The sequence below is a fragment of the Tachysurus vachellii genome, chromosome 17, assembly GCF_030014155.1.
Source record: "Tachysurus vachellii isolate PV-2020 chromosome 17, HZAU_Pvac_v1, whole genome shotgun sequence".
NCBI lineage: Eukaryota > Metazoa > Chordata > Actinopteri > Siluriformes > Bagridae > Tachysurus > Tachysurus vachellii.
This window is the reverse complement of record NC_083476.1, coordinates 19,882,367-19,894,823: the sequence shown is the minus strand read 5'-3', so window position 1 is coordinate 19,894,823 and position 12,457 is coordinate 19,882,367. Positions and strand designations below refer to the sequence as shown.

The 12,457-nt window shown below is 43.4% G+C and overlaps 1 protein-coding gene across 1 annotated transcript; it reads right to left on the bottom strand.

Moving 5' to 3' along the window:
* Nucleotides 1-367: 367 nt before the first annotated feature.
* On the bottom strand, nt 368-12,230 carry ddx52 (DEAD (Asp-Glu-Ala-Asp) box polypeptide 52). The gene is made up of 15 exons (XM_060891181.1): nt 12,115-12,230; nt 10,866-11,076; nt 10,594-10,742; nt 10,019-10,204; nt 8,927-9,070; nt 8,720-8,831; nt 7,847-7,919; nt 7,500-7,703; nt 6,813-6,903; nt 6,317-6,439; nt 3,444-3,594; nt 2,540-2,615; nt 2,382-2,453; nt 2,166-2,264; nt 368-481 (listed from the first exon to the last, which is right to left on the bottom strand). Exons 1-15 carry the CDS (start codon nt 12,199-12,201, stop codon nt 424-426), a joined length of 1,836 nt encoding a protein of 611 aa, XP_060747164.1. The 5' UTR covers nt 12,202-12,230; the 3' UTR covers nt 368-423.
* Nucleotides 12,231-12,457: the final 227 nt, after the last annotated feature.

Genomic DNA, 12,457 nt, shown 5'->3' with positions numbered 1-12,457 from the left:
CGATTCCCAAGCAGGACGCAAACTGAAGAAAAAGATTCATATTTGGATAAAAAATAAATCGATTTAAAAAATGGGGTTTAAAAAGTCATACATTGAATCTAAGATTTATTAACTTATTATTTCTTTTAAAAATCCTTCTTAATTTAACACCTTTTCTGATATTTTTTGGTCAAAATATTTTTGGTCATTGTTATTTCAGGGCCATGCAGTTATGTCTTACTGTAATGTTAAATTAATTCAGAATTAAAAACGCTTTATTTGAACAAGACATGAACAAAAAAATCCATAAAACTCTCAGTTCAGAAAACTTTTCTGCTAGCTCTAAAGAAACAGCACCGTTGTTCGGATTCAACACTCAAAAGCAGAATCAAACTTTTGAATTTTATTAGACAATTTTTTTTACAGCGATCATTTACCAAAATCTTATTTTTTATCATCTGCTTCGCCGCCGTTTGGTCTTGCCTCAGATTTTCCCTTTTTCCTGAAACAAAAGCAGAAGACACATCAAACGTCACCTGATGTTTTTATACAGTATAAACTATGGATTTAAGTCACAACTACTATTATTAGCTGAGAGCCTTAATCAGTGGAACACCAAAACTATTATAAACTTTAACATAGTACATCTTACAACCTGGAGTTTATGTTGTACTGACAGAGAAAATAATCAGGATTTATTAAAGTCAGATAACATTCCATCAATCATGACTGTTGGTGTGAGACTGGCAGCTGAAGACTGGAAAAACCTTGCGTTCTTTTATTCATCTTGTTCCAAGAGGCTTCACTTCTGGACCCTCGATGACCCGCCAATCAAACTGGGTTCGAATGATAGTACATTATATATATATATTTTTGTGCTATTATGTGATCTTATTGATGCACAGCACTTTGGTTATATATAAAAATAAATGACTGAAAGGGTGTTTATGAGGTTTTAGAAATGTTTGCTGTATATTCCAAGCCTTGGCATGTCAGAAAGTCTGGCTCACTGTCTGATTGGAAGGCGGCCATTCATCCCAATATAAGGTCCTGAAGGTTCTGCAGTAGTATGATGGGAGACCGAAATGGGAACTAGTGACAACTAGGAATTGGGGTGAGTAGAAATGGGGAACAGAGGTGACTGGGAATGAGGGATGGGGTGACTGGGAGTAGGGGTGAATGGGAATGGGGACCAGGCAGGGGTGACTGAGAATGGGGACCAGGCAGGGGTGACTGAGAATGGGGACCAGGCAGGGGTGACTGGGAATGGGGACCAGGCAGGGGTGACTGGGAATGGGGACCAGGCAGGGGTGATTGGGAATGGGGACCAGGCAGGGGTGACTGGGAATGGGGACCAGGCAGGGGTGACTGGGAATGGGGACCAGGCAGGGGTGACTGGGAATGGGGACCAGGCAGGGGTGACTGGGAATGGGGACCAGGCAGGGGTGACTGGGAATGGGGACCAGGCAGGGGTGACTGGGAATGGGGACCAGGCAGGGGTGACTGGGTATGGGGACCAGGCAGGGGTGACTGGGAATGGGGACCAGGCAGGGGTGACTGGGAATGGGGACCAGGCAGGGGTGACTGGGAATGGGGACCAGGCAGGGGTGACTGAGAATGGGGACCAGGCAGGGGTGACTGAGAATGGGGACCAGGCAGGGGTGACTGGGAATGGGGACCAGGCAGGGGTGACTGGGAATGGGGACCAGGCAGGGGTGACTGGGAATGGGGACCAGGCAGGGGTGACTGGGTATGGGGACCAGGCAGGGGTGACTGGGAATGGGGACCAGGCAGGGGTGACTGGGTATGGGGACCAGGCAGGGGTGACTGGGTATGGGGACCAGGCAGGGGTGACTGGGAATGGGGACCAGAGACAATTAGGAATAGGGGTAACTGGGAATGGCGATGGTGCCTAATTTTCTCCAGACATAACAGTCAGCATTTAAGCCAATCAGACCAGACCAGAATCTTAGTTCTCAAGCTTGAAAGTTTTTCTGAAGTCTACGGAAACCTTACTTGACCTCACGGCTTGATCATTTGCAGTGTAAATAAACTATAATATTCCTGAGAAATGAAAGTCAATATAATCGATTTCATAGAAAGACTGTAAAGTCCCAACATTCAGTAAAAACATCCGAGGGTGTGAACACGCCCTCAAAATATATTCTTAAAATTCAGACCACTACCTTTTTACTTTGCCAGGATTCTTTTGCATGAGAATGCGAGGCATGGTGCGAATCGTTGCCCTTCTCGGAGGTTTCTTCTCAAGATGTCGCTTCACTTTGCTGTGGAGACGGAAAACGTCTTTAAACATCGCGTACACAATAAAATACCATCCCGAATCTCAAACCTCTACCATGTAAACCTATAGAAATCCTATAGACTTTTATAACACAATTTACCTTTTTAGTTTCTTGAATCCAATCATGTAATCAGGCACAGGACATCCAGCTTGTTTTATTACTGAGGCGATGCTGATGGGTAAAGAGAAAAACAGATGAGTCATTTCACTTAGAAATACGTTGCGGAGGAAAAAACAATTTCCTTCCATGACTAATACCTTCGCAGGAGGGGTTTGTCAGCCTCGGTGAAAAACGTGACAGCTTTCCCTTTATGACCCGCTCGTCCTGTGCGACCTGGAGACACAAGATCCCAAGGAGGAATAAAACGTTACAAAATACAAACTCACTCATTGGCTATAAAACCCAACAACAGAAATAATCCCCAATAGTACGATAAAACGTTCTCAAAGCAGACTATACAGACTAGTGCAAGATCACACACTCCTGAGGGAAAAAAAAAAGATGTTCAGTATTAAAACGTAGCAAAATGGCAAAAAAGAACTTGTGTGAAAATGTTCATGCAATTTATTTTGATATAATGTGATTTAAATATTCTCTAACAATTGATTAGAAAACACACACATTAGCCAGCTTTAATATTTTCATATTCTTCTTATTCAACTTCTTTTTAATTCTCACCCCTGTAACATTAGTGTTTAGAATATTTCTTGGTATATAACTTGTAATATCTACACAAGCACACTGAGCGCTGAATAAAATCTAAATCTTATACATAGTAAAACATGCTTAGCGAATAAATTTCCATTTTCCGAATCGATTGTGATTCGTAATGACTCACAACGTCTATACGAAGCCTGATCACCGTTAACCCACAATGAAGTGTTTCTTTTCAGTGCCACATCCACAGGACCGAAGGGTTGTTATCTAATGGCGTTTCGCTAAGCAGATCTCCAACCAGCGTGTGCTGTCGGATTGGAGACGGGAGAACTACAGGATATTATGGGAAGATGTATTGCATCATTATTTTCCACACTACACCAAGATCGAGACGCTTGCAAGAATCTGTGGTGCACTGAAGCTGCACTGTTCTTGACTTTGCGTTGGAGTTTCCTGTAACTGTGTGCACACAGGGGTAAAGTTTAGCTCCAGTTTTAGACTGACCGATACGATGGATGTACTCTACAGCACTGGTAGGAAAGTCGTAGTTCACCACCAGGTTGACGCCTTTGAAATCGATCCCACGAGCCATGAGCGCCGTGCAGATGAGCACCCAGATTTTACCTGCACGGAAGCTGCTGACCACGTTATCTCTCTGAAAGACAATAATCGGACATTCGAGAACATTTTTAATTGGTTATGTCAGAGATCACTTTTACAATTTGAACGTAAAAACACTTAATTTCGTAAAATAAAAATATAATTAAAAATACAATTCGCTGACTATGAAACGGAGCTCAGTGTTTCACACGGGAAGGATTTCAAGTCGGATTTACGTTTGATGGGTTTTACTCATTTTGGAAAAGGAATGAGACTTAAAATGCCACTGAAATTACAGGACTGAGTCAGAAAAGAGTCATTCTCAAGGACAGTGAGACAGACAGAAAGACAAAGAAAGAAAGAAAGAAAGAAAGAAAGAAAGAAAGAAAGAAAGAAAGAAAGAAAGAAAGAAAGAAAGACACAGGCAGACACAGACAGACAGACAAAATAATTATTTACATGTACAGCATTTGGCAGTCGCGCTATTTTAGAGCAAATGACATTTTTATCTCATTTTATACAACTGAGCATTTGAGGGCTAAGGGCCTTGTTCAGGGGCCCAACAGTGGCAAATTGGTGGACCTGGGATTCAGATTCACAACCTTCTGCTTGTTAATGCGACACTTTAATCACCCATAAAGCAGCCTACAGTCCACAGTACTATGCTGCATTCAGAGGAAAAACACCTTGGCATTGTTCTAGTTAGCTACTGCTCATTTACAGGAAATGACTGCAACCACAGACAAGGGATGTGAACAAAATTTTTCCATGCACTACAACCTCAAACGCATCATATATCAAACTGAGAACACACATGATTATGGGGGAAAGAATATTCAGGTTTCTGTAAAATCAGAAACGCTGTCTGAAACTATAAACAATTATTTTACCCCAAAAAATGTTTTAAAAAAAGGCCAACTATGTAAATGGCCTAATTTTATTTGACCTTCTTCTTTCCACGGTGCAAAAACATCAACTATAAGTAGTAGATCAACATCAGAATAACATCAAATGTGCCGGAAATCAGATGATTCTGCTGTCTCTGTAACATGCCCTGCGGCACTAAATGAGTGTTTGCTTGCAGCGTTTCCATCTTGTTCCTTCCTGAACGAAAGCAAATTTCCTCTGGTTCGACGAAAGAAAGTTTGAAGAACAGTAGTCTTCCACCTCATTTGCAAATTTTAATGCGTGTCTGCAAACAAATGTCTGTCTGCCTGATAAAAATTGCATTTAAAACATGTTTTTTATATTTAGAGTATGTAGTAAATATTCGCATCATTGATGACTTGTGCCTCGCATCCACCCGTAAACCACATGAAATAAATCAAAATTTTAACTTTTATTACACGAACCACACGACCTGCATATATAACCACAATCCACACATCACAAGTGTGTATGTATATACGTGTGTGTGTGTGTGTGTGTGGTGTGTATGTGTGAATGTGTGCACGTGTGTATGCATATGTATGTGTGTGTGGGTGTGTGTGTGTATGTATGTGGTGTGTGTGTATATTTATGTGCGTGTATGTATGTATGTGTGTGTATGTGTGTGCATGTGGTGTGTATGTATGTGTGTGTGTATATGTATGTGCGAGTATGTATGTATGTGTACGTGTGTGTTTATGTGTGTGTGTGTATGAATGTGTGTACATGTGTGTGGTGTGTGAACGTGTGCACGCCTGTGTGTGTGTGTGTAAACGTGTGCACGCACATGTGTGTGTGGATTAGAGGGTGACACGGGAGTGGATTTTCAAACCTCTCCCGTCCCACTTCCAAAAATAATTCCTGTCCCATCCCAATCCCGCAAAAAACACTGGGGAAAATCCCATCCCGTCCCAATCCCAGAAGAATGACTCCCATTCCCTCCCACTCCCGTGTTTTTCCCGTGACCCGCGGGAATCCAGAAAAAATGTCAGCCTCTAGTGGGTGCATTACTGCCACCAACTGTCACGGGTGTGTGGAGCACATCATTCATTTTACCAGCCATACCAAAGCAAACAGATTATATTTTTATTTATATCAAAGGTATATTTGTGTATTCCCGGTCCCGCCCACTCCCGCTGACATTTTTTCCTGTCCCGTTCCAGTTAATAGTGATCTTGTTTCCCATCCCACGGGATTCCCGCAAGATTGCTGTGACCCGCGGGAATCCCGAAAAAAATGTCAGCCTCTAGTGTGGATGTGTGTGTATATGTGTGGTGTGTGTGTGGTGTGTGAATGTGTGTGTGGTGTGTGTGTGTGTGTGTGAATGCGTGTGTGTATATGTGTGGTGTGTGTGCGTGTGAGAACATGTGCACGCGCGTCTGCGTGTATGTGTGTGGACGTACGCACACCTGTGTGTGTGTGTATGTGTGCGCGAGTGTGTGTGAGAGTGTGTGCGCGAGTGTGTGTGTGTGTGTGTGTGTGTGTGTGTGTGTGTGTGAGAGTGTGTGTGTGTGTGCACACGTGAGTGTGTGTGCACGAGTGTGTGTGTGTGTTAGAGTGTGTGTGCGTGCGTGTGTGTGTATGTGTGTGTGTGAGTGTGTGTGCACACGCACGTGTGTGTGAGAGTGTGTGTGCACGAGTGTGTGTGTGTGTGAGAGAGTGTGTGTGTGTGTGAGTGAGAGTGTGTGTGTGTGTGTGAGTGAGAGTGTGTGTGTGTGTGTGCGCGCGTGTGTGTGTGTGTGTGAGAGAGTGTGTGTGCGCGAGTGTGTGTGTGCGTGTGAGAGAGTGTGTGTGCGTGTGTGTGTGTGTGTGTGTGCTCACACATTTTCCTCTTTTCCTCCTTCACTAACCTGCTGTTGCGTTCGCTCGGCATGAATCACGTCGACGTTGATGCCCTCGTACACCAGCTCATGGAACAACTCTCTGGCTCGTTCTATAGACTGTACAAACACCAGCATGGGAGGAAGAAAGCCCTGTGGTGAAGAGTAGAGAAGATACATGTACATGTCTTTCTTATAGTCCTTCAATAGATCCTTTATATTTTCAGTCTTTTCAAAAAGTCTAATATGTTAAAGCCAAAGTGACCTTGAACCTGTTTGGATAAATTCCAAAAATCGAACATTCTTCTGCTGGTGACAAAAACGACCCCATACAAATCGTACAAACAGTGAATCACTCGTTCTAACAAGAATGTCAGACATATTCACAGGTTGGTGAAGGTGTAAAAATAAAAACAGGTCATTCGGCATTAATGGATGGTGTCGTGCTATCAAGAAACCACTCAAGGACACGTCCTTTCGGATCTGTTCATCTGTTGGGTTTTAAAGCATAAAACTTCTCACCAACCTTCTTTATCAGGTCCCTCATTGCGAGCAGCTTGCCGTTTTCTGCTCCTACGAACAGCAGTTCCTGCTCCACCGTCTCCGCTGCAGAGTTCCTGTGGAAAACAACGCAATATATCAACAAGACAAAAAAATAAATAAAATCGATCCAATGATTTCTGCAAGATTTACAAACGTTTTGTTAATGTCGATTACGGACAGTGTTTACTTTAGTGACGAGGCAAAATGTTTACTGCAGCACACAGAGGGTTAAAAATGGAAGGATGACAACTAAAGAGTGAGTGCGCACCTTCTTTATCTCGACATGCATTAAAACCAACAGTAATGCAGCTCAGCCACCGCAGCGTGTCGGTTCCATTAACGCGCCCTCCTTTTACAGGGTGCCATTACTTTTGTCCTAATGTAACGGCTTGTCTGGTTTCTCGTCGTTTGTAGATTTTAATGCAACACGCTGCACCGATTATACGAGTTGAAGCCAATCAAGGTTCACGTAAGACAAACTCATGAGCTCTCGTAGAACGCGATACAATCGGATTTTCCGTAAGCGCTAACGTTTTCTTCTTCTGATTTACAGACAAACGAGGAAGTGGACACGAAAAATTAGGAATACTTTGGTGTTAGAGTGCCGTAGTGAAACCTGAATTAACCACGAAGTCTGATAAATGATATGAGACTCGCACGTCCTTCACACCTGGGTCCGATGTTCACGGAGACGAGATTGTCCAGGTTGAGTTTGCACCACTGCTCGACCTCCGTGGTGAAAGTGGCACTGAAGAGAGCGCGGCAAACTTTCGGAGAGGTGCAGGCCAGGAAGATGGCGGCCAGCTGCTCCCTGAAGCCGGTCTTACCATCCTCGAACAGCTTGTCGGACTCGTCCACCACCAACCACTCCACGCTGGAGCGCGTGCACAGAGACACACGAGAGCACACGAGAGTTTACAACAACACAACACAACAAACCCAGCAGGACTAATAACAGGGTTTGGTTTACACTGGAGTCGTGTTAAATGTCCTTTTGTACTCCTGAAGTGAACAGACCTGCTCAGATCAACAGCTGGAGGCTCCTGGTTGAGCAGGTAGATCAGCCTGTTCGGCGTCGTCACCAATATGTCTGAGAAAGAAATGTAGGAATGAGGAATGAAACTCAAAACACAAATCAGCGGTGGACATCACTGTACAAGTCACATCTCTATTTAACCTTTTTAACCGCTTGAGAAATTGACTTTGACTTCATTTTAAAGAAATGAATGATTTTCTGGCTGTGACTCTTGACTACAATGTGTCTGGACTCTGTTAGCTTTCGGTGTGAGAACTTGGGGCATCTCAGGCAGCAGCAATGGGTTTGAGATCACAATTTACTTTGAAGACAGCAACTACTACTTTAATACCTACTGTATTTTGGGGTTAATGTGTAGATTTTTTATGAACATATCACCCCTAGTCGGGGGGGCACGGTGGCTTAGTGGTTAGCACGTTCGCCTCACACCTCCAGGGTTGGGGGTTTGAGTCCCGCCTCCGCCTTGTGTATGTGGAGTTTGCATGTTCTCCCCGTGCCTCGGGGGTTTCCTCCGGGTACTCCGGTTTCCTCCCCCGGTCCAAAGACATGCATGGTAGGTTGATTGGCATCTCTGGAAAATTGTCCGTAGTGTGTGATTGCGTGAGTGAATGAGAGTGTGTGTGTGTGCCCTGCGATGGGTTGGCACTCCGTCCAGGGTGTATCCTGCCTTGATGCCCGATGACGCCTGGCACAGGCTCCCCGTGACCCGAGGTAGTTCGGATAAGCGGTAGAAAATGAATGAATCCCCCCTAGTCCTGAGTATCTACTTTCATAAGAGCTTCACTGTGGAGTGAAACACGACAAAGATGTTCAACATGGAAACAATAAAACAGGAGCAAACTATGAAAACTTACCAAATTTCTTGGCTGACTTGGGACCGTATTTCTTGGCAGCGTCCACTCCTTTATTAATCATGTGAACCCTGAAGCCCACTCCCTCAGACAGCTTCAGGAGCTCTCTGTGCGTCTACAAGCGAAAGCACAAGAAACGGTTTAACGGGTTGTCCTCGTAAAAACGAGTCGGCTTTAAATCAGAGCGACGCCGCTGTGGGAAGGTCTCACCTGGCTGGCCAGCTCTCTCGTGGGTGCTACGATGAGCGCCCTGAAACCCTTGTTGAGCGGCTGACGGAGATGCGCCAGCACAGGCAGGCAGAAGGCTACGGTTTTTCCCGAGCCCGTGGGGGCACACGCCAGGATTTCTCGTCTCTGAAGTAGAGAAAGATAACAAATTAAGCATACAGTGTCTTATTGGTTTTTTAATATAAATCACAAAAATGTAACGCAGAGTCCAGAAATGACAAATATTTTGCTCTCGGCTTTCTTTGTCATCTGTAAACACAAGAATCATAGGGCCTTTTTACACCTGGTCACTTCATGTGTTGTCTCTGATCCGATAGCTATCTGATTTGTTAAAACTGTTCCATTTACATTAGGCCACATAAACTGGCACGATGTACGACTCGTGAGTCACCTGCGAGTCACGTACTTCCGTTTGGGAGGAGTATAGCGCTGACGTATGTGGCTTGAACAAACACATTCGTTTACACCTGTCCAGTTTCATCTGAAATGCGTCCCAGACCACCTCCTGAAGTGGTTTGAACCATCGGATTTATATCCACAGAAAACCAGATGTAAATGAATGAAGTAACCAGATGTAAAAAGCCCCTTAAGTTTATATAAATGGTGAATAATTTTTAAATAAATTAAACCCATCATAATTTAGCGATCAGGAGGTAAACAAATACTTCGCATCAGCTGATTATATTTATAACAAACGCCAAAAACATTCACAAACGATGATCTTGTACTGATCTTTTTAGCAGCAGACGAAACAGTGAAAATGTCGTCATATGGACACGCAGAGTAGCGCAAAGGATGAGATCAAAAACGTACTGATAAATGCAAACTAAAGTGTGCGCTGCCACCAAGCAGTTCCCGACCATACAGCTGGTGAGATCATTCCACCCTCCCTTATTCTCCTTAAATCTAAAATGGTCTGAAATGTATGTTTTTGAGGATTTTTTTCACCCACAGTGTGTAGGTTAAGGAGCTACAGAGCTCCAAAACTTATCTGAGGTAAGGTTTACATGTCAAATACAAAATATACAGTAAAAACATCTCAGCACGGTAAAGAAATCTGACTGGTTGACTTACGTGCATCATCAGAGGGATGGCCTGCATCTGAATGGGCGTCGGGGTCTGAAATCCAGCCGCTTTGATGTTCTGAATGATCCGGGAATCCAGCTCGTACTCCTGCTGAAGCTCTTCGAACGTACAGAGAGGGTCCGGGATGTCTGTACCGTGCACGTTAATCCTGTTCTGATGTCGGATCTGATTGAGCTGAAACATTCAGAGGAAACAAGCGAGTGAGTTTCTAACACAGACAATACGGTTACTAACAAGACAGAATAAAAAAAAAAACATTATTGTGTAGATGGATCTGATGTCTGCAGAAAACCTGCGGATAAGATTTCTATGACGGCAAGAAATCCCTAAGGGACTAATTTATTTATAATGTGTGTAAGTACGCACACTATAAACAAATGAGAAGGCTGTCTGTTTCTGCATTTTTCACATCCTGTGTTCTTTCTTCCTTGTGTAAGATTTCTGATATACAAATGTAAATTTTATCTTTATCTCTTGTTCTATCGTTACGCCGTAATAACACGACAGCTTCGCAGATGGTTTTTACTCACAGGTAACAGTAGAATGTTAGATGTTTTCCTAACCTTCTCTTTATGAAGCTGCTTTAACCTCTTTATCGATGGTCCATCTGTGGCCTTTTTCTTCGCGCCTTCCGCCTTCTTGTCTTGCGAAGACGTCCACCGGATCCCATTCTGCTCCGAATCCTCGTCATGGCTACGCTCGTCTTCAGAATCTGTGCGTTAGAAGAAAGGAGCGTCAGCTATAATGACCGATTTCATACTTTCTTACGTTTCTAAAGCAGCATTCCAGATATTCACAACAAGCTGTATATCAACCCTTCATGTTTATCTTTTACCCTGAGTTTTTCTTTTATTCCCTTTCCTTTTTTTCTTCAGCGTGCTCAGCGATTCGTCCACAACGGTGGGATGATCTTCCTCTGAGTTGTGCTCTTCATCTTCATCATCTGTATAACCATGTCTGGATTCTTCAGCTGGCTCTCTGGTTTTCCCAAAGTAGCTAATTTCAGTCAAAGGACTGGTGATTTCTTTGTTCTGAGACTTTCCCACCTGTTAAAGGAAAAAGGACATGATATTAGGAGAAATTAAATAAACACTTAGATGTATTTTTTTACAGAGGGACCATTGAGAGCATTCTGAGCAGCTGCATCACTGTCTGGTTTGGGACCCTACAGCGGATCGTGAGTACAGCTGAGATGATCACTGGAGTCTCTCTTCCCTCTATCATTGACATTTACACCACACACTGCATCCGCCAAGCCAACAGCATTGTGGATGACCCCACACACCCCTCACACACACTCTTCACCCCACACACACACTCTTCACCCTCCTGCCGTCCTGAAAAAGATACCGAAGCATTCAGGCCCTCACGACCAGACTGTGCAACAGTTTCTTTCCACAAGCCATCAGACTCCTTACTAACTGAACTGTACTGAGCACAACACACACACACATCATCTGTATGGACTGCACAGACCTACACCAAATATACACATTTCCAATATACATCCATCAACCTGTTTACATGCTGTCTCACATTTCAGTCGTTTGCTGTGTTGCACGATCCTTTACAATATCTCAGGGACCTACTGCTATGAAACTGTGTTCATTATAGTATTACTGCACATGCGATATTGTTGAACATACAGTATTTACACTAGTCGGCGCTGTTTCTGTTCATTGTCTTGTCTCACACTGTGTTCACCAGGTCACACAGATGCACTTTATGTATCTAGGACTAACTTACTAAGTCCTTATAGCTCTGTCTTTGTGTTATGTAGCACCATGATCCCGGAGAAACGTTGTCTCATGTCACTGTGTACTCCAACAGCTCTATATATTGTGTAAATGACAATAAAACTTGACTTCTTGACTATTTTACATTAGTATTCAGATACAGTAAAATCACACACTAGCTGAGGAGAAGTTGGGAATTGAGGCACTCTGTATGTAGCTGTGTTAGCGTGTTAGCATGTTAGCTAACTCGGGATGTAAACACCACGCGCACGTGGTTGCTAGGAAAATATACCGTGTGAAACACGGCGATTCTTTAAAATACGAGTACGAATTGTATCAAGACACCACCTTAAACCTTTCCGCATCTCTGCCAAATCGTTTCAAATCAAACTTTGCGCCGGCTCCGAGCCTCTTGAACAACTCCACGGCGTCCATTGATGTGGGTGCGTAGAGAGGAATGGAGGAAAGGAAGGACTAATCGATGTCGGTGAGTTCGACGATCGACAGCTCGGCGATCGATTGAAGCGACTGAAATATTACAATATCACTTTTAAGATCATCTATTTACATTTATTCCACAGCCCTGTTGAATTATTATCATCATCATCATCATCATCATCATCATCATTATTATTATTATTATTATTATTATTATCATCATCATTATCATCATCATCATCATCATCATCAT

Bases quoted from the DNA above. Each gene is read 5' to 3' on its own strand.
- ddx52 (XM_060891181.1), bottom strand. From the start codon at position 12,201: ATGGACGCCGTGGAGTTGTTCAAGAGGCTCGGAGCCGGCGCAAAGTTT. The intron at 7,704-7,846 runs GTCTGTTCACTT...CACGCGCTCCAG, and splicing joins CCAGCTGTTGATCTGAGCAG to CGTGGAGTGGTTGGTGGTGG. The intron at 482-2,165 runs GTAGTGGTCTGA...CTTTTGTTTCAG, and splicing joins AATCCTGGCAAAGTAAAAAG to GAAAAAGGGAAAATCTGAGG.